The 22978-nt window shown below is 29.2% G+C and overlaps 2 protein-coding genes and 1 pseudogene across 2 annotated transcripts; 1 reads left to right on the top strand and 2 right to left on the bottom strand.

Moving 5' to 3' along the window:
- The first annotated feature begins 1406 nt into the window (after positions 1 to 1406).
- Positions 1407 to 3562, top strand: LOC114411508 (annotated as a pseudogene).
- A 3156-nt stretch (positions 3563 to 6718) lies between these two features.
- LOC114412028 (GDSL esterase/lipase At3g48460-like) lies at positions 6719 to 8453 on the bottom strand. Its single transcript, XM_028375792.1, has 2 exons — positions 7758 to 8453; positions 6719 to 7387 (listed from the first exon to the last, which is right to left on the bottom strand). Exons 1-2 carry the CDS (start codon positions 8391 to 8393, stop codon positions 6881 to 6883), a joined length of 1143 nt encoding a protein of 380 aa, XP_028231593.1. The 5' UTR covers positions 8394 to 8453; the 3' UTR covers positions 6719 to 6880.
- Positions 8454 to 14692: 6239 nt separating this feature from the next.
- Positions 14693 to 18433, bottom strand: LOC114412027 (26S proteasome non-ATPase regulatory subunit 6 homolog). The gene is made up of 8 exons (XM_028375791.1): positions 18230 to 18433; positions 18035 to 18149; positions 16284 to 16374; positions 16059 to 16204; positions 15745 to 15964; positions 15518 to 15626; positions 15122 to 15290; positions 14693 to 15039 (listed from the first exon to the last, which is right to left on the bottom strand). Exons 1-8 carry the CDS (start codon positions 18363 to 18365, stop codon positions 14865 to 14867), a joined length of 1161 nt encoding a protein of 386 aa, XP_028231592.1. The 5' UTR covers positions 18366 to 18433; the 3' UTR covers positions 14693 to 14864.
- Positions 18434 to 22978: the final 4545 nt, after the last annotated feature.

The raw sequence follows: 22978 nt of genomic DNA, 5'->3' as shown, positions 1-22978 counted from the left end.
ATGTGCTAATAAATATTAATTCTCTTAAAATATTTTTTGATTTTTGTAAGAAAATCTTAACAATTAGTATTTTGAAATGGAAGGAGTATTTTTGTTTCTCTATTTCCTCCCCGGCGGTGGCATAAGAGAGAGCATTAAATAAGTGAAACAACCGAAGACAATAATAATTAAGAGCTCGACACAGATCAAAGAAAAGTCGAAGACATGTAGTACTGTACTAATGCAATTGCAAGCTTAGATATAAAGTCATAATAAATACTTGCGGTGAAAATATAATTTTTACGTAATACTTCCTCGGTTTCAAAATTATATGTTTCAGAAAATATAATTATAGTAATTTATGTATTTAATATTTTTTTAAAATATATATAACCTTTCTTAAATATATATATATATATATATATATATATATATATATATATATATATATATATATATATATATTACATAAAAAACAAATGATATAAAACGAATGAAGTATTTCAAGTAAAAATTTGAGGTATAGATTGTTTCTCCTGTATAGATAGTAGTATCATTTACTTTCAAGGTAGTGTTATTTGAAAAAAAATACTACTAATTATACAAATTATTAAGACAACATAATTTTCTTTGTAAAAATTACCTCTGATTAAAGGAGTTAGAGTTTAGTTGTAAATTCATTCACTCTCGTCATCTCATTTATTTTTTACCAGTCTCGTCATCTCATATTATTTGTCTTTCAAGATAATACACGTTTCTTAAAAAAAATTATTAATTGCACAAATCACAATAATAAAAGTTATTTTTGACAAAAATATCTTCAACAAAAAGAGTTAAAATATTGTTATGAATCAATTTAAGCATTTAAGTGAAATATTAATTAATGAAAGTCTTTTTAATATTATTTTTTTTTGTTTTTAGGGGTTATAGTGACACTTAAAAACTGTCGTTATAGTAATTACACGACGAAAATATTTCAGAAAAAAAATAATTTGTCAGTTGTGACTATTAAAAATCATTATATTAAAATAATAAACGATGTTAATCCTAAACTGATGATGAAGGAATCATTTTAAGTCATTTAAAACTAATTAAATGACTAAATTGAAATAAAAGTGTATTTTAGGCAGAATTTTTACCAATCTAATAGTTTCATGGTAGGTATTAAAAAATTTATAGGCAAACAAACAAAAGACCAATTTTCAAAAGAAATGTCCATGTTCAAATGTTGAGTTGAATCCCTCTCATGCATGTGTGCATGTATTTAGTCAATGATAACAGTGTTCTGTCCGAAACGGGACTGCAGGTCAACAAAGCGCCACTAACGTCTCCAAGGCTCAAAGGACCTTTTCTCTCCCTCTTCATAATTTTGGTCAACTCCCAACAAATTTCCATGCCATTTTTCAGTGTTGTGCCACCCCCTTTATTCTCCATTTTCCTTTCACAAACACAAACACAATTCCAAGTTTGAGCAATGTTGCGTTACCAAATGCTCGATTCAGCACCCTCTTTCCTAGACTCCCTCAAGACACTTGAGACTGATATCCAACATGCCAATGTGCTGTGAGTTCTCTTTTTCTCTCTTTCGTGTTTTGTTGCTATGCTCATAGCATAGTAGGGGATACGGTTTCATTTTGTGAACTGATGTTATTGACATTCTATAAGTCAAGTTCACCCTTACCATGCCTCTTGAGTAGTTGTAGTTTAGTGAAAATTGAATACTCAATTTGTAGAAATTTCACGTTGAGTAGCGATAGAGCTTTATATAAACGAGAGACTAACTCTTGTCTTATGAATTAGATTTTAGAGTCAAATTAGATTTAAACTTAAATTTTAAAATAAATATATTAAAGTCTATCATAGTGATTATTGTTTGATATATCCAAACATCGTCACGAAGATATGTGTCAAATATTTCACATTAATTAATAAATAATAATATACTATCATCAAACCAAAACAGTATATATAATTTAAATAATTTTCACCTTATAAACTACGTTTTGAGATTGAATTAAATTCTAATACAAATTCTTGACAATTAAAAATCAATCTTGTTGCTAACAGGACAGGGCATCTATGTGACCTTGGCACTGTATCCATTTAATAATTTTAGGTTAGTTTACTTACATGTAGGAACTGAGAATACTTATAAATTTATCATAAATGTTGAGATGATTGGATTAGGATATACTATATTTTGGTTTAAATTTGATACCATTTGCAGGGCAGCTTCTATTCCAAGGGGCAAGGGCAGGGCTTGCCTTCAAATGAAGTTAGTTTACAATAAACTGGCACCAGTTTTTCTGTTCTTATTTCAATGGATGGATTACTCACGCTCGTGTCTATCTGTGCTCTCTACACATTTGAATCTTTTACCGAGTAGTTGCGTACAAGGTTAATGTCTCTCCCCTTCTTTCTTATCTATGCCTAATTCTTGGCTTCTTTCTTCAATTTTCTTATTTTTATTGACCTATCTTTTTTATTTTTGTTTTCGTTTCTAGGTGCACAGCAATGGAAAGTCAGATATCTATTCTAGTGGAAGGAAAGCAACCATAAGGGAGTTCTACAGTAAGTGCTAACCCTTTCTTCCGCTTACATTCACTATGTTACTGCATATAGAAGGTTGCAAACTCACAATTTACATACATGGATGCCATGAAACTATTAATATTAAAACTTCAGTTCCTTGAGTACTTTTGATATTAAAATTTCAATTCAATAATGTGTATAATAAAGGTTTACATTTACATAAGTTAGATGAACTTCAGTTATTATTAGAAAATAGTACTAACAACATTTAAGTAACTGCATAAAAGTTTTGTCTTGTAGTATTATTGCATTTTGCTTTATACAATTATACCCCCCTCTCCCCCTTTGATATACTCAATTTAGTGGTGTAAACCTTGCATTATTGTTTACTTTTCTTTATGAAGGAGTGAGCAGTGAGTACATTCAATAGTGTTCTCGTTTTTCTTTCAGCGTTTAACTAGATGCATTCATTGATCTACAAAATACAGATGTTATATTACCCTCACTTCAGCGCCTTCATGGTGATTTAGTAGAAGCTGACACTACTCAAGAAAATGATCACAGCATTGAGATGATTTCCAATAGGAGTGAAGAGGATAAGAGGAAGTCATCTGATTTGGACTTGGAGAGAGAACATGAGTGTGGCATTTGCTTAGAGTCTTGCACCAAAATGGTTTTTCCTAATTGCTGCCACGCCATGTGTATAAATTGTTACAGTGACGGGTAATCATAAGCTCAATTTCCCTTAAATTAACTTGTAATTGTTGTTATAAGAATGGAGTTATTCTTAGCAATTAATATTTAATACATCTTTTATTTTTTTTAATCTCTTTATGATACAGGAACACAAGGTCAGAATCTTGTCCATTATGCCGGGGAAGTATAAAGAGTTAAGTCGGGGGATTTGTGGGTTCTAACATGCACTAGAGATGTGATTGATATACAACCCATACACACAGAAGATTTGTTGCGTCTCTATCTCTTTATAAACAACCTTCCCCAATATACCCCAGATGCTCTTTTTCTTATGTATTACGAGTACTTACTGTAATTGAAGAAAAAATGTTAATCATATGTTTATAGAGTTCGTTCATTTCCCCCCTAATCTCCTTGATTTTATTTGTCGAGTTTTCAATTGTTACAAATTTTGCGTGTATTTAACCATATATCATAAAAAAATGAGGTGACACTTACTTTCAGATTTCTTATGCATTAACATCTTCCTTGTATGGTTGAGTAGAAAGGAAAGAGAAAATCCTTATTGAAGTGGAGATAAACAGAGCTATTAGTATTAATAAAGCGAGATATGTATACCGAATATGTCTAATTTATCTATAGTAAAAATGAGGTTAAACAATTATTATAAATATCAATAATTTTGAAATATATAAAAGAATGTACTAATAATTTGCCATGGAGTTGTTTATCTATATTTTTTGTGAAATAAGTTAGACAACCCCTATATTTTCTCTCTTGTATCCAACATGAGCAACAAAAATTAGATATATTTTGTTTTAAATATAAATAAATCTCAATTAATTTGACTTTATTTAATGATGAATAATTTAGAAAAAATATTTTTAAAATGAGATTGATACAATTAAATGATTTTTAACTATTTTTTTTATAAATGTAAAAGTATTCTTTTTTCTTATAATGAGATAAGATGAAATATGTATTTATTAGTTATAATTTATATGATGATGAGGAGATCCACTACCATTTCAGGACTGGTAATTGTGAGGTAATGTACAGTATATGTTTATTAGAGTGCTTAAAATTCCCTTTTTATAAACACTTCATATTTGCAGACTGGTAAAAATGTGTTTTGGTCACATATGGTGAGTTGTTGTTGTATTAACAAATTAACATTTATAGATTAAAAGAAATTGTGGAGTTTGAATTAATGCAGCAAAATGCAAATGACCAATTACCGTACTGAGAGCAACAGAAGGGGATGTATTCATGTATAATATCTATCTTTTTCAATTATTATGGCCGTCGACTTAGGTAAGCATTAAATGTTCCCCAATGTTGTTAATAGTAGTATGATTTTGTGTTTGATGTGCTCCTTTTAATTTTTCTTTCCTAAAGGAGGTAACTGTCCACAACCACCAGCATGTGCTAATTACTTTTGATCAAGTTCTGCAAACATCAAGCAGACTTGAATGCATCAGACTGCAATGAACGAAGTCAAAATTATGGCTTGAATTTAATAGTATGTGACTATGTGGTATTCTAGATTCCTCCATCCTTTAATTCCTTTCACGGGTTCCAAGAGGCCTACCCTTAATTTGGAAGAAGTAAGGCCAAAAATGTATGTTTAGGATTCATTTTTCTCTGACTTTCTCTGAAACTCTCCACCCTTTGTCTTTGAATACTACATCTGAATTCAAATATAAATAAAAAAAGTAAATGACATATTTATTCATTTATTTTTCTTTTTTTCTAATTTATTCCTTTATCTTTAAAAAAAACTAATTTAATTCTTTATCGTATTGTTTCTTCGGTTTAGTTTTTTATCTTTTTAAAAATTTTATTAGTCTTTTATTTTTTTTTCAGTTTGATCTTTTATCTTATTTTTTATTTTAGTTTGTCTCTTTAATATATTTAAGATTAATGTTATTAATTATTTAAAAATAATTTTTTTGGTTCAATTTTCTTTCCTTTCCCTCCATTTCTTTTTTATCAAAAAAAATTCATTCTTAAATGATTAACACATCAATCCTAAATGAATGAAATGATTAAACTGAAAAAAAAAAAAAGATAAATAATCAAAATAATTTTTAAAAAAATTAAGAACTAAATTGAACAAAGAAAAAGATAAATGATCAATCAAATTAAGAACTAAATTGAACAAAGAAAAAAAAATAAAGGACCAAATATGTCATTTCACCTTAAAAAAATCTAATTTTAGTAAAATACTCTAAGTAAATTTGATTCATTCAACTCTATTTAATGTTACTCTTTGATCCTAGATCTAATTATCTAATTTATTAGATTTAAGGAAAATGATTAATTTAATTTATAGTAATAAATATGTCTTAAATTTATATTTTTGTAAAATAATTATCATTGTTTTTAGTACTCTTTTCTTTCTTTTCTTATTATTTTTCATTTCAATATCTCTTTCAACCATGGGAATTTTAATTTAAAAATAATTAATATAAAATATCATGAGTCTTCTAAAAAAAAATAAGTATAACTTTTTATTTAAGTCTTATAAATAATATAAAAGGAAGTATTACTTTAAAAATATCCTTAATTTAATTTAAATGTGAACAAAATCTTCAATAAATATGATCAAGTGCAGTTTAAGAAACATGGTTCATTTTTATATGAAATGAATAAAATTAAATAAACTTAATTAATATCCTTAATCAATATGAAATTAAATATTTTTATTTATAATCAAGTCCAAAAGAAGTATTGTATTCTTTAGAGAAAATAATTGCATACACTACTTTTTTTGGTGTGTACAATACTTCATATGATAGTGAGAAACTACACCAAAAATAAAAGAGAATTATTAAAAATATTGAAAGAAATTTTAAGAATAGTCTTATTAAATAAAATAAAGTTAGTTGATAAATTTTTTAATCCGTGAGAATAAAAAATGGATACTATAATAACTTTGTAACATGTTTAATCAATTGAGCCAAACTGCCTTCATAATTAGTTGATAATTACTTTTATTTGAAACCAATCCACTTTTTTTTTTTTTGCTTATATTCAAAATCAGATGAAGTACTAGTACACCACTAATAGTTGACATTAAAAAATAGCATATTTAAGAAATTATTAATTATGAAATTCTAAAAATCAATAATTTTATAATAAAAAAGGGTAAAACATCTAAAAATATATGAAGGCGTAGGAATTCTTTGGGGCAATTAAGTTTTTCCCACATTCACGACCTCAATTCTTTACTCTTAAAAGCTTAACTTCTATGCATGGAATGTGTAAAGAGTTTTTAAATTGTAAAGTGTCAACTAATAAAAAATTATGGTTAATATAATTTTTAAATAATTTTTGTAAAAGTTAATAAATTCATCCTGATAATTTTTTATTGAATGAAATTATAAAATTACATTTTCTTTAAATTTATTTGTAAAAAGAAAAGAAAAAACACTTTATTAACCCAAAATCAACTAATCTAAACAAAGTAAGCACTAGCTAATACCGAGTTTAAGACAGCCTTGGCAGATACTAATACAAATACAACATATTCCTTAGAACTTCTCATCATATATGATGTGCAGAGGACACAAGTTGTAGCAAAACAGGTAAGACCTGATTCCCTCACTTATAGTTACATTAGCTGATGCATTAAAGTCATAGGGACAAGCAAATCCCAAATACTAACCATTCACCCCACCCTCTCCTTTTTTTCCAACAAAAAATTAAACGGAGGTTGGGTGAAATTTCCTTGCAAAAACATACTAGAAATTACTTTGTACATGGCCTCCGTGAGATGAACACCATCCCAATTGATGTACTGAGAAGGGCTTGAACACACAGTGGCATTAGGTGTGCCACATGTGGCAAACACAGTGAAGTTATAAGGTGGTTCTCCTGATCCACAGCAAACGTTGAAGGTCTCTTTGAATCCGTATTTGCTTGGATTCTTCATGACAGTGCGGTAGGCATCATAGTAATCAGCATAAAGTATGACAGCTTGAGGGTACTGTTTCCTGAATTCTTGTAATTTGTCTTGTAGCACAAGATTGTGGTAGTAGCTTTGGTTGTTAACACTTTTAACACATCTAATGTCATCCCTATCATCTGGAGGAGCCAGGTACATGGACAATGTCAAGCACCCAGTTAGAGGCATACCCTGCACAACTAGGTACTTGGCACCCTTCTCAAGCAACGTCTGCAACGCAAAGAATGAATATTATAAAATTAGGATTAGATGATCTGTGCACAAAATTTCAAGTTTTTGAGTTTTAACTACTTAGAATAAATTAAAGAACAATTAGGACAATAAACGATACCACAAAACTTAGATGAAGATCTATAGATGCTTTTAGTGTTGTTTTTCAATTGAAATTAGAGTTTCTACCTCGATAACTCAGTTAATAAAAGTTTGAATTAAAGGTCAACACAAATTATCGAGGTGAAACAGCAATTCTGATAAGAGAATAACACCAAATACAACTAAAGAAGTGAGACTTCAATTTTGATGGGAGAGCAACACAATAAGCACCTAAAAAATTATTTGTAAATTTTGTCCTAAATCATACCTGTAAAGCTCCTGAGACACTGCTGATTGCAAGCTTCCTTATGGTCTCATCTGAGACAGTAGATCCAAGAGTGTAGGCATAGTCATTGACTCCAATCTCCCCAAACCAAAACAGAGTGTCATCAAAATCATTACACTTTGATTCTTGACATTCCTGGCTCTCTAGGTACCTGTTGAACCATATCATCTGGGTTTGGATGGACTGAGCAGTGATATCAAGGGAGAGGTTGTGCTTCACAAAGAACAAATGGTTTATGGCTGTGGAGCCAGCAACAGCAAAGTTAACACCAAAAGTGTCATTGCCTTTGCTGTGACGGTAGGGGGGCAAGTAAGGCAGTGAAAGTGCTTCAGCTACAAAATCAATCACAAGCCTACCATCTGAGTACCTGTTTGTGGAGTGGTTGAAGAAAGTGGTGCCGTAGGGAGAGTTTGAAACATGACCAAAGCCACTTGGACCTTCGGCATTTTTGGTGTTGCCAGTGTCTGTGAAAGAGTCTCCAAAGGCATAGACCCTTTTGAAGGGCCTTGTTCGTCCCTCCTCTGTTGCTGCAGATGCAGCTGACAGAAGTGAGGACAGTGTGCAGATGGCAATTAGGATGAGGATGGTAGAAGACATGGATGACACACAAGAAGCCATTTTCAAATGGTATACCTTACTTGGTTTCCCACGAGTCTTTGCCAGTTTAGCTAGAGTTTTCAGCTTATATATACAACAATTTCATTACTTTAAGGTTTAAACATTAAGTCATTAACTATAACGAATTTTACTTTTAGTTTCTTATAAAAAAATTACTTTTCCTGCTGACATGTTGTTTATCTGAGTAAAACTAAACAAGGTTGAAATCTTTTAGATAAAAAAATATATAATTAAAAAGACTATTTTATTAGAGATAATAATCAGGTTTTTTTCTCTCATGAACTATATAATTGGTAAATTTAATAGACATTTTCTATCATATTATGATCACCCAAAAAAAATTACTTTTACTATCATTTATTTTAATGGTCGGCCAAACGGTAAGCACTTAAAACAAACTGTATATTGTACAAGGACATAAAAGTAAGATTAAAAAACAAAAATGTTGGTGACATATTTTTCTCCTAAATAACCTATTGTCAACTACTAGAATTAGACTCCTTCATGTTTTATAAGTGTTCTGAATTACAAAGGAAAAAACATGTATAATAAAAAAAATACTTAAAATAATTTGACTTAACTTTTATGAAATTTAAAAACTACTTAAAATTGAAGTTAAAAATATAAATACAAATTCAATGTTAAGATTATTTAATACCTTTATAGTTCTTTTAAGTTTAAAAATTATTTTCAAGTTAAAATTTCTCAAATAATATGTTTTTAGATTTAATAACTGAAATAAAAAAAGAAAAGGAGAAATAAAAATAAATAATTTTTTTAATGTTCTTTTATGAAAAAATTTCCATTAAAGAATAAAAGTAAGAAATAATTTGGACCAAATAAAAGGAATATAATTCTTAAAACAATTTCATTCAAAAATAAAAATTTATAAAATAAGAGTTATTTTTCAAAACTAAAATTTAGAAAACAACAAATTACGTATTGTTTTCAAGACTGTCCGAGCATTGTGCTTTTGTTAGTGTTACATGAGTCTCTTTTTTTGGTTTATGTCACATAACGTTCTACAGTAATAGTTATTTATCCGACCACTGCTTCTGTGGAATAAAATGTATTATTATATTATTTTATATTATTATATTAAATAAAAAAATATTACATTTTAATGCTAACTCACTGGTGTCTATTAAAAGTGTGACACTGTTAGGGTGTAACTTTTTCCTTACTCTTTTGTCATGCACCGTCTTGCAGTGCAGTCTATGCAGATCTAAGCTAGTAGTGTTCATCTTACATTAATAATCCTATTAATACTTGTGGTTTGAGAGGGGTAGCTGGGGAGCTAGACTTATTAACTAGGTTGACATCATAATATTTTTTTATAAATGCTGATCAGTTTTTCTTGGAAGATATATGATATGACAGCATAATTTTTTTTTTACATTTTCTTATAATTTATATGATAAATATTTTTTATTTTTATTGATTAACAAAACCCATAGTTTTTAAATAAAAATGGAGATATTTAAATTTTTAAAAATAAAATCTAATAGTACAAATTTGTATTTAATAATATAAATGGAAACTTACTAACAAGTGGTACTTTAAAAGTACAGGTTGAAAATTTAGTAAATATATTTTTATTAAAATCAAAACTAAATTATATTATTAATATTATATATTTATTTACTGGTTATTTAATAGTAGCATGCTCTTGCGTTTTATAAAAAATACAACTATCTCTTGCAGTAAAAAAAAAAAAAGTAGTATGCTCCATAAATATATTGGTGAGGAGATTGATTAGGGAAAAAAAATTAAATCATTGAATTTCTAATAATTGAGGCATTAAATGAGCATGTTGGCACCAGACCAACTGTTTTTTCACGGTGATTTTATGGTGAGCGGCGGGAGAAACATCCGTACCGTAGCCCTTTCTTTTGTTATGTTGGAAGTAAATTTGCGAGCCAACTTTGGTTACTTTGGTGTGTCATTCATTAATGGCCAACAACGACCACTGTTTACCATATTAGAAGAATTTTGAATTTAATTTTTTGTATAAATATTTATTTAATTGTTTGAAAGAGTCTAAAAAAATCATTTTATGATATGTTTACAAGCTGTATTTTTATATATAAATTATATATTTTAAATTACTTAATACATTTTATTAAAAAAATATTATTTAATTATTATCAGTTTAACCATAGATCGTTTAATTTTTAGTCATTACTTACATGAATTCAATGACCGGTCTATTTTTATAAATATCGGTTTAGGGAATATTATTTTTTTTTTTGTTTTTGGACTAAGAATTAAATAAAAAGAAAAATAATTTGAGGATAATATCCTCCAACGATTGAAGGATCTTTGTTGTGGACTATGCAATTTGAATAGTAAAGGAATAAATGATCGAAAGTTCAGAAAGGTAAATTCACGACCGTATCAATTTTTCATATAGAGAAACTCTTAGCTAGACACCAATCCAACACTCGTTTTTAGATACGACCAATAAGAATTTTACAACTAATAAAATAAAATAAATAAATCAGAATATAAAAATTAAATTTGATGATTTTTTTTTGTTTTATTTTATAATCTTCTTTCTATTTTTTTTCTAAATTGCATTGAAATTGAAATATAAAGGATTATAATTCAAATTTAGAAAATATAATTTAAATCTCAAAATAATATGTTTTGGTGGTGTAAAATTGTAGAGTATTTTATTTTAAATAATAATTTTATTAATGCAAATAAACACGTTAATTTTAAGCGATTGTAAGACTTTGTTGCCATTGAATTTATAATTTAAATTTTTAGAATACAATTTTAATTAGGATTGATAAGTATTACTGTAATATTAATATTCAGTGCATTTACAAAATGAAGACATATTCAGTTAATACAATATATCAAAAGTTTAAAATTAAAATCAAACTATAGTTATAATTAAATAATTTTTAAAAATAAAAATTATAAATAAAAATTTAAAATTAAGAAAAAAAAACTCTCAATTTGTAGAGTGTTTTAGTTTTTAACTTACTGTTTATAATTTTTTATTTTTAAAAATGATTATTAATTATAATTATAATTATAAATAGAATAAAGTCTCACTTCATTTTTTTTAATATGCTGCTATACATATTTTTGTTGTCCGTTTCCGCATTTCATGCACTTCATCAAATCAAAATTCTATGAAAAGTTTTCGACTTACCTTCAACATTAATAGAAAACACGAGTATTATATATTAACAAAATAATTTTAAAGAAAGTTTTATTTCAATTTGTTGTCATTATAATTAATTAATTTAAATTAGGTGTTTAATTGTTTCTATAATTTAAGTTATGCATTTTTTTTAATAGTGTTTGTGTATGTGATTAAAATTTTTCTTATCATAAAAAAGAAAATATTATTAATATATTTTATAAAATATTTTTGGCATATTTTTATATTGGTAAAAATTATTATAAAGAACAAAATTTTGTTATTTAAGAAATTTTTCTCATATTCTGTATCTTTAATTTACCGAAAAAATCCGGAAGAAGATTAGGAAAAAAACGAAAAAAATATCAAATTTTACTTGATATTGTGATTTTTATTTATTTTTTTATTTTATTAGTCGTACAATTCTTATTGGTTGTGCCTAAAAAATGATGTGTTAAGTTCTGTCTACCCAAGAGTTTCTCTTTCATATATTTACTAAAATGTTGCTTTTTCTTTAAGAAAATTATTTAAGAGTTTTGGCCATGTATCATAATTATCCTCTTCCTAACTAAAATAATGTTATATGTCAGTAATTATAATTCTAGCACTATTCTAAACTAATCAAAGTAAATATACAACTCACCTAATTAATACCGGGTGTTATAATTTAAATCAATCAATAAATATTAGTTAAAAATTCTTATTAGGCTATTATCAATCAAGTTTAACAATATTTTAAATTAAATTAATCAAAAGAACTATTTAAATTAATAATTAGTATTCATTATCATAGTTTATTCGAGTAGTGCCCATTTTACATTATGACTACCACCTTGTTGCATTACTAATTTTGTTCTTGTTTATGCTGTCCTTTTCTTTTTAGAGGACATCCTAGCCCCATAGTTTTGCTTTCCTTCTCAAACTTATTTTTTTATGTAAAAGACACCTATGAGTGAATGAATAAGTTTATCTTGATGATTTTAAAAAGACGAGAGCTAAAAGTAAATGTCATAAGTCAGAATTTAGGTCATGTATAAGTTATTAACTAAAACAAAAGTTTGGTGTAAAAGACTACTTTCAGGACTTACTGTTTAGCTGCTGCTGCAACCTTGCCACGAGGATTTATGCCCCTCTTGCTATTTCATCAACAAGGCTCATTATAGGAATCCCATCAATATATTCCATAACTAGGACCCTTCTGTCCAATACACGAAGCGCATCATTACTTAAAAAAACTTATCACAAGATTCAAAACTAAAATATGATTTATTAACGTTCACCCACTTTTTTCTTTAGAAAAACATGTTAAGAAAGTAAGTGGTGTAGTTTTCTTGTCTATTCGATCAAGTCATCATGATCGAATTGTTGGATTTTTCTATTTGAATAATTATTTGTGACTAATATTATAAGATAATTATATTAGATATATATCATTAGTGAGTTTTATTTTATGTAATCAAATTAAGTGAGTACGTTAAATAATCAAATCACATGATATGGATTTACATAAACAATGCTATTGTAGATTCATTAAGGGATAACAAGAACCCTATTAAAACATTATAAGAAGGTTATGGTTTCCAATATACCGAGCCACCACACAGTTTTTCTTCTCTCATCTAAAGAGTTACGAAAGTCTTCTTATTAAGGAATAAAGAAGTTCTGGTTGAGGAAGAACCATGAAGCCACCGATTACGCTGTCAATTATTCATTCTGTAATAGATCCTAAGAAGAGTACATAAATAAAAAAAATTACCTACGGATTTAGATTCCGTTACATTTGTTTGATCAATCATTATGGATCTAGATATTCCTAAAAACTCTTCTTGATATGTTCCTAGAGGTTATATTGGTATTTTATAAGGATATCTTAGAATTCAAACAAGTGATATCAAAGCCATCATTATTATTAGATTATTAAGATTTAAAGTTATTTGATTCTAATTATACCTATTGCTTTGGTTCTATGAATCCATTTTTTTTTGGAACAACACATATTAATTGTCAATAAATTCATATATTGTCATATTGGATATTTGATTTAAATTCGAGTGTATTTGATTTTGTGAACGACTTCTCTCATGCCATTGTTCATATAATATATATATTGTGCATGCAATTTTTGTTTTTATTTTTTTATTTTGGTTTAAAAAATAAAAAAAAAAAAAAGGAAAAAGTTATATAAGAGTGTACACAATAAAAATATCTAATTTGGCATCAAGATTAAAAGCATTTAAGCTAGAGCTTGAAGACCAGCACTTAGTTTTGATTTATATGTTGACAATTTAATATCTACATGTCAACTAAGTAGGTACAAATGGCATTTAAATTTTTTCAATTGTGTGAATTAGTGGGTTCATCAATTTAATTTGATTTGATGAACACTCTGCATATATACATGAAGTATTTTATTAAGAATTATTTCTAACGTAACTTGATCTCTCTTCTAAATATAAATACTTCCATTTTTATTTATTCTAAATTTATTTGTTTATTTAGAATATTCAAATACCACATTATCATCTAACCAATTCAGATCAAAATAATAATATGGAATTTAAATGATAGCTTTCTATTTTATGAACCTTAATAATATTATTTTTTGAGAGTAGTGATATATCTTCCTACAAATATCCTAATACTTTATGTAAAAGTATAATATAAAAAACTAAATACATTATTATTATTAATGTTTTGAAATAGAAAACGGGTTTAGGTCACATAACAAGGATGGTATGCGACATTCAGTGTCATTCTGTCCTTGTGTGCGTTGTGACTGGTGAGAGATAGAGATCATAGTCTAAGCCCCATGGTCGCACGAATTAAAGCACAGCCATGGTATGGTAATCTTTATCTCTTTGAGCCTCATTCTATCAGAAGGGAAACATGTAGAAGAATTAAGAACAGAAAGCAACTACATCTAAAGGTGGCACACTCACCGATTATATAGGGTATCAAGTACTCTCCATTTCCATCTAGCAGGACTCGGAGGAAATCGGGTGTAGGAACAGCAGGGAAACGTAAAAGTCGCCAAACACAAAGTACAATGATCAAACATGTGTGTGTTCGTGCACGTGTGAACATATGTGCCATGTGGGCTAGTCATATCCTACGCAAGCAGATGAACAATACATTCATCACATAAACAATTGAAAACTGATTGACATATTTGGATTTGACAAATTTAATTAATCATATTTGCACATCAAATGGACTACAGAAATGCCGTGCCTCACCCTCGTAGTAAAATACCGTGAAATTGTCGTTATCTCTGCCTTTCCAATAAACTTTTAGTCTAAAATGCAAAAAATGACCTAAAGATCTATCACACGTGACAATTTCTGGATCCGATTCAATAGGAAGTCCCCTTGCTTAATAGTTGCTTGGTAAAGAGCATTCTTAGCATCAGGGCGATTAGTTTCAAGAACACCTTCAACTTTATCAATCTTACAATGAAGCTTCCCTGCTGCAATAAAGCGTGATAGCTCCCTGGAAGCAAAAAATGTAATGAGTTGCCTTCTATGACATCTAAAAACTAAACAAATAGGGTCTGTGAAATGTATTTACTTACACATCAATGAAATCCTCTGTCACTCCAAAGGCTTTTGCCATGGCTTCAATTGTCACACTCTTGTAAGATTCCAAAAATTGGGAATAAACAACGGTTCTGACCTCCCTCATGTAATATCGGAAGTGTGGATGCAGATAGCGGTCCAACTTAATTTGCTCCGTCAGGCCAGCTGAAACAAATGTCAAAACAAAACAAAACTATTAGCATCGAACTAAACATATAAGAATGAATTAAGTGTCATGACATTGAAGTTCCTATTGTACATTGGATGATTTCCAGACTCTCAAACTATAACACCGCAAAAAATTAGCTTTATAGCATAAAATGACTCCAGTGAAGAGTGAAAACTAAAAAAAAAAACACTAAATTACTGCAATTTGGCAGATTTCAGCTCACCAAATGCTGAGAAAAAAGACTTGTATTGACAATCATATAAGGAGTTCAAAAACTCTGAAAGATAAGGGATTTTGCCAATCACTGTCAAGATCTCTGGAGCATCCACTACCTGTGCATATTAACCTAAGTTAATAATTTATAATATTCAGAGCACTTGCCAAGAAACATAACAACAGAAAAAAGAAAAGGATAAATAGTGTAATGATCACAAGAAAGAATCATCATACCTTTTGCTTTAGGGAAACTCTATCCAATGATATAATGCTGGTCAAAACTGTATAAAATATAAAGGTGTCATAGGGAAAAAGTTCATAGGTGGTAAAGGTTGAAATGGAATCCAAAAACAACTTGGCAGCCTTCTCGAAATTTCGAGTGGACATGCAGTACAGTCCTTCGTACACTTTCAGCCTATTCTTCCTTTCCCAATCACCACCTTCTTCAAACAAGCTGTCGCCATGATGTGAACAGTTAGAAAACCGACTCTAAACAGAAAAATATGGCAGAAGGCATAACTAAAGATGTTTGTAATTCAAAGCATTACTTTTTGGCTTTGTCAATGCTCTTGGAAATGAGATCAAAATCCATGTCAAAGAAACCAAGCTGCAATGTATAAAACACCAAGTCCATTTTCTGGCCAACAGCAACTGTCTTGGTTTCTGTTACCTTGAGATGTTCCAAGGCTTTCTCCTTGTACATAAGAAAGAGCACTATCAAAATTTGATTCCAGTATCATACAGGAAATAAGCAAGTTATAATTGTTATATACCTTGTCCATAATCCGGATGAAAAACAAGGATTTTGCCAAGTGAGCCTCACGAACTTCACTCTCTCCTAAGTTTTCCTCAGCATCAGCAATCCTAAAAAGAGGCATTCACATGTATTATCATGACTGCAAGTATTATTAGACTCGACACTATTGAAATCATAGTTTGCATCCCAAGGAATCACAAAATGGAAAATAAAAGTGCAATACATCTGTCCCAGTCTCAGCATTTTTCATTCTCCTGTTATCATATTTTTTAGTTTTCTGAGAATATATTGATATTTCCTTCTTTTCACTCTAACATGTTGGATTACAAGTGTGAGGTGAAGTCCCACATCGAGTAGAAGTGGAAAGGTTGAGCACCATATAAGTGAGGAGAAGACCCATAAACCTGAGCCTTAAGGTTTTGGGTTAGAGTGTGGTGTCAGGTCTCCTTATGTGATGACTCCTGGTCCACAGGTGTACCCCTCGAATCTCCCCAACATAACAATATTGTTTCCAACCTAGAATAAAAAGAGGAATCTATCCTAAAGCATGTGAATCAGTCAGCCCATGTTTTTGTGATTTTATGGGATACAATGGTCATTCAGCTTTTTCCGTCAAAATAACACAGAAAACACAACAGAATGAACTCTCAAACTAACATGCAAAGCACTAAATCTTTGGAGCCAAACAAATGTGTCTTTATTGATCCCCCTCTTTCTTGAAAGCAATACATAATTCCATATCATCCTAAAATTGTCTCTGAAGTACTTTTCATCAACAATTTATTCTGATTCGACCTTTGTTTTCTTCATTTTCTACTGTTCTTGATTTGGTTGAAATATAAATCTGTTTTATGATGGTTTTTCATTAAATAAGATATTGTTTACTTATCCTTTAGGTCTATGTAACAATGTTTACATTTATTATAAAAAAATGTCTTGCTTAAATACAGTGTCTACTATACCATCTGCAATGCATCATATATATTTTAGGATTTGCTGCCATTGATAGCCATAAGCCACTCACAACATTGGGTATAACATGTATAATATGAAATAACCCAAATATTTAATCATATACTTTCATGCATACAACAAGAACAACAACAACCAAGCCTTTTCCCATTAGGAAGGATCAGCTACATGGATCATATGATGCCATAGATTTATCTCTAATAGTAGTAAATGAGATGATAAACTCATAGACCAGTTACCTCTGAGTCCCTCTCAATGGTTTGACCTATCGTTTCCTTTAGTCTCCCCTCTACTACGATTATTGGACTATCTTCCATTTTCTTCATTCTTTTTTTTCCTAAAATAGGAGCTACTCCCATTGTCTATCTAATGATTGTATTCTTAATCCTATCTTACCTTGAGTACCTAGTACCTTCTCATCCATCATTATACTCCCATTTTCACGACATTAAGCTTACTTTTGAGTTGACTCCTAATTGAACAACACTCAATCCCATATAGCATTGCATGTATTATAGTACAGTGAAATTTTTCTTTAAGCTTGTGAGGTACTTTTCAATGACATACCACATCCAATTGAATTCAACACAAGAATTGCTTTTAGCACCTAATTTCTTAAATTCAATAACCTAGGCGCAAGTGACGGCAAGATGCATAAGAATAAAATAAATTGAACTAAAATACATTTGTATAATTCAAAAAAAAAAAAAAAAATCTCGTGAAAGTCTGTGGGTTAGTCCAAAATCCCGAATCAGGGTTCACAAGCATGGTAGGTAAAGGGGGAGAGAAAGTCACTTTTCGTCGAGGTTGGCGAGCTCATCGTGAATTTTAGCGCGCATAGAGTCCAAGAGGGCACGATCCAAGTCCAACACGGAATCGGCCACTAGGGTTTCATACAAGGGGACCATATCTGAAAAGAAAGGAGAGTGAGAACATGTTTCAGATGAGAAAAACTGACAGGAGACGAGAGAGATAGCGAAAGAGAGTTACCGTTTTGGTTGATGTGAGTGAAAACATCCTCCTTGTAGCGAACCTTGTCAATGTCTTGAACATCGGGTTGTCGAAGAAGGAATAGCTTGTCCCCGAGCACCAACTGTGGCTGCTGGGAACCCTCTTCTCCTTCCATTGCCGCTTTTGTCACGAACTTCCTTTACCTCCTTCCAACAAAATAGCTATTCCTAGTTTATATTTATTATTTGTTTGCAACTACTCGACCATGTATATATACACTCTCTCTTACATGCTTTTTGTCCTCCATGTTAGGCTATTCGCTTTATATTTTAGTTTTTTTTAGTTTAACTGATTAATGTTTTATTTTGTTTTCTTCATGATCTCTTACATTGTTGTTTAATTCTTTTTTATTTCAAAATTTCATGTTTTCTATGATAAGTTTTTAGTTTTTTTGTTACATTTTTATTTACTCTTAAATAATTTTAAATTTATTTTAATATTTTTCATGTGTTATTATATAATTTTTGCATTTTCTATCGCTGAAATAACATAAAAGATTCCAAGGATAAATTTTACAAAAGAATATTTTTATGATTATTTTATAGTTTTTTCATAAAGAAAATTCTCATATATATATATATCAAGAATCATATCTTACATTGTTGGTACTTTTTATTTCAAAATTTCATATTTTCTAGGCTAAGCTTTTAGCCTTTCTTGGTCCTTTTTGTTACATTTTTTATTTACCCTGAACTAATTTTGAATTTATTTTAATATTTTCATGTGTTATTATATAGTTTTTACATTTTCTATTACTGAAATAACATAAAAGACTCAGATGATGATAAAGTTTACAAAAGAATTTTTTTATAATTATTTTATAGTTTTTTCATAAAGAAAGTTCTATCTTTTTTTATTAAGTTTGTATAAAAAGTTCTAACTAGTAGGATATGAAAAATTCATTTGTTGATTATATATCTTAATCTATATTTTTTTATACCTTAATCTTTTCTTAAGTAGTTGACCATATACATATTTACTATACCATGATGTAAAAAGCATTAAAGACTACCCAAGGGGTTAAGAACAATAGAAAAGAAACTTAGTGTTTGGGTCACGGTTAAGAAGCGTCCAAAGGATCATTAAACAACAAAAGTTATAAATTCTTACCCAAGGTGCGTCCCTTATTATTATACACCCAACACTCAAGTAACATATCTGTTTGAAGTGACATTGAGTTAGTACATTTGAAATGAAAATCTTAAATGAGTCTAATAGATAACAAAAATCATGTTAAAACAAAAAAAATTGTTGTTAGTTACCAACTAATATTAATCATTAAAAATACATATTATATGGGTAACACATGAAAAAAGTCTTAATGTTATCAAAACAATAATCTTATTTATTTTTTTATATGTATCCCTTGATTGTTACACAAATAAAATTATGACTAATTTCTAACAATATGCATCTCATCTCATGTATCTATCACTAAGTATATAATAAACCTTATCTTCAAACCTTATTTTTGTATCATTTGAATTTTTTTAATCCCAAAATATATAAAATAAGTTTACTTCATTTAGATTTCATATTGCATGTCATCACTAAAATGTTTTTTTCAACATAAAATATATTGTTAATTATCTTTCATTAATTTATTCATGAAAAATAAATTAATAAATAAATAATATTTTAATGTAGTCAAATTACAATCATATTATTTTATACTTAATTGATAAGTTTAAACTAATAAATAAATTTAAAGTAAATTATTCATGTTTTTAGAATTGTCATTACTTGATTTTAAATCAAATTAACTTATAAAATATAAAAAAGCAAAACTAACACTAAATTGTAACTAGTACATGGAGTAACGTACAACAATCTCGTGCAATACATATTTAATTTATTAATAAAATTATATATGTCAAATTTATTCACTTTAATTTAACCCACGTGTTCTAAACTTTCCCCTAATATTAAGTTTTCTGGGAGTTGAACTTGAATCTCATATGAAACCTTTTGAAACAATTATATGCTGACTGTTGTGTAAATATTCTCATATAATTGATTAATGGTTAAAAAATGAAATATGAAAATAAATATTTTATTAGAGTTTATATGTAATTAATTTTACTTTTATAAAATTATAAAAATATATTTTATAATTACTAATAAAAATATATCAACTATAAAAAATGTCATACCCCTTTTATTATCTACACTTGCATCCTTTCTGTAATACAAATTCTTACTACCAAAGAAAGGAAGTGTGAATTGAGTGAGTAATTTGGTCATGAACAAATTAAAGCAGGCACGATATATCGATATTGATAATTGATATTAATTACTAGTAGTATTAATTAATTATTTTCGACAATTTCGTTGTATCAGGCTACGAGCTAAACACGGATGCCATTTATGAAAATTTTGAAAACGTTATTGCAAACAAACTAGACGTTTGTTAAGAATAGGTCAAATTAGTTTATTGTTTTTATTTAAAACGTCATTTAATTTATTTCCTTTCCTGTTTGGGTTTTTATTATTTTTTAAAATCGGATATTGTATTCTGAAGGTGGAGCTAAAATTGAAAACGAGGCTGTTTCTGGCGGTTGGGAAAACAAGAGGACGTGCTGATTGGTCCAACAAAGCAAACGACAGCGTGTTCTGTTGTTGATGCCGTTTCCCACGTATTCCTGTCTGCCCTAATGTATCGCTCTTCAAATACTTCAATTTTTCTTTCACCCTACGTGTTTCTGTTCCTCGTTAATTCATCGTTGGTCTTTTTCTCTCTCAATCCAAACCTGCGATTCTCACCCCTCCCCAATGGCTTCGGTATTATTCTCCTCTTCTCTCCCACCGTTTTCAATTCTTTGTTTTTTCTATTCATCCACAAATGACAAATAATTCAGGTTTAGAAACTTGTTTGATATATAACACGTTTGTCAAATTGATCATTCATTAGTTGAGTCGAATTTCCTCCTTGGAATGACTAAGGATCCTGATTGCTTGCATCAAAAGTTTTAAATTTATTGTAGGAAATTGCTGACAAATGCGGCTGCTTTGCGGTCATAGAAACCCAAAATTTTGATTTTTGTCGTTAAAACCTTTTTGAAACCTTTGCATCATTTGAAAATTGATAATGTAATGTATTTTTTTATAATTGTGTCCCTATCTTTCAGTTTATGGATTGTGTATTGATTTATTAAATGAGTTAGCACTTGTGGTCAATGAGAGGGATACAGGGAATGAATAGATTGAATTTGGAATCAGAATTAATAACACTTTTCTTTTCTCCTTTGGAAACGGTGCAATTGAAAGTTCTCGTGTATCAACTTGCTCAAGCTTGCTAGTTTAACCCTGTTGTTTCAATTGTTGAAACCAGTACTCAATTATTCTGTTCTGTTATGTATGTGCCCGGCTGTAATTTTTTTTCTTTTGGGCAAAAGGGTGAAGAAATGTTCTTATTTTTTTTAATCCAATTCAATGCAAGAGATCTTATTGCAATTTATACAAATGAGACGATGCATAAACAGATCAGTCGTCAGGTTTAGAGAATATACATTATGATTTAGAATCATAATATGAATTTGCAGCAATGGAAGCATGAATGCCATGGAACATAACATGCTATTAATAAGGACATTAAACTCATCATGTACTAAGTGTTCAACTTTTTCTTCATATGCAGCAGGAGAATGGTCGTCCATTACCTAAATTCGGTGAGTGGGATGTGAACAATCCTGCCTCAGCTGAAGGTTTTACTGTCATATTCAACAAGGCTAGAGATGAGAAGAAGACTAACACGGCAACCCCACGTAGATCTGATCCTGTGTTCAAGAATGAGAATTATAACACTCCTCAATATTCTGGAAAGGTGAACTTAAATAGTCAAAACTAGTGGTTCTTTTCAGTATCTGGGTTTAGACTGTGTTTAATGAGCCTTATTTAATTTCTGAAATGAAATTTAAATGCAGAGAAAGTGGTTTTGCTGCGGCTGAATCTAGAAGAGGGCATGATGGTTTATGACCCTATTTGCTGTGGACCATGATCCCGCTAATCAGGTGGAGCAAGGAATGGTTTATGATCCTATTTGCTGTCTTTCACTTCTTCTTTTTTCCCTTTTTTCTTTCTTTGTTTCGCCTTTGTGTGATTTGCAGGATCGCAACATAATACGTTGTTGTTAGTTGTAAGCAAATTGAAATTTCACACATTGTCTTTTTGCTTAGGTGATCTAAATTAATAACGTTGTTACTGGGTATGAATTGATCACTTGGGCAAAAAGGTAGTGTGGCATGTTGTGTAATAGAAAAATATGTACAAATATATTAAAAAAGAGAGAGAGAGAGAGAAAAAATGTACAAAACGTCCCCTATTATTATTGATGATCTGTCTACTTCTATTCCTTTCTTCTTTCTTTTCTACCTTGGTTCTTACCAATTCAGGGTTTATGGCAATAGTTTTCTCTGTAATACTAATCAATTAAGGATTTTCTTTAATTGATTAGAATTAAGCAAGAAAAATATTTTAAAGGTTAGGTCATAAACATAACACGAATTAGGCTAGTAGGATGTGGATACTAACAGGAATTGAATCTAGCAAAAGAAACCACTACGTTGCTTATAATATGATAAGTCAATGTTCGAATTCTCATTGTAAGGGGATTTTGAATTTAATGTCAGACATTTTCCTCAAACAAAGTTGAGTATGAATATGATAAAGGATACTTGTAGGATGTGGATGTGGGCACTTTCATGGCTTCGATTTTTCTTTTTTTAATCA

Source organism: Glycine soja, chromosome 5 (genome assembly GCF_004193775.1).
Source record: "Glycine soja cultivar W05 chromosome 5, ASM419377v2, whole genome shotgun sequence".
NCBI lineage: Eukaryota > Viridiplantae > Streptophyta > Magnoliopsida > Fabales > Fabaceae > Glycine > Glycine soja.
This window is presented reverse-complemented; position numbering and strand designations above follow the sequence as displayed.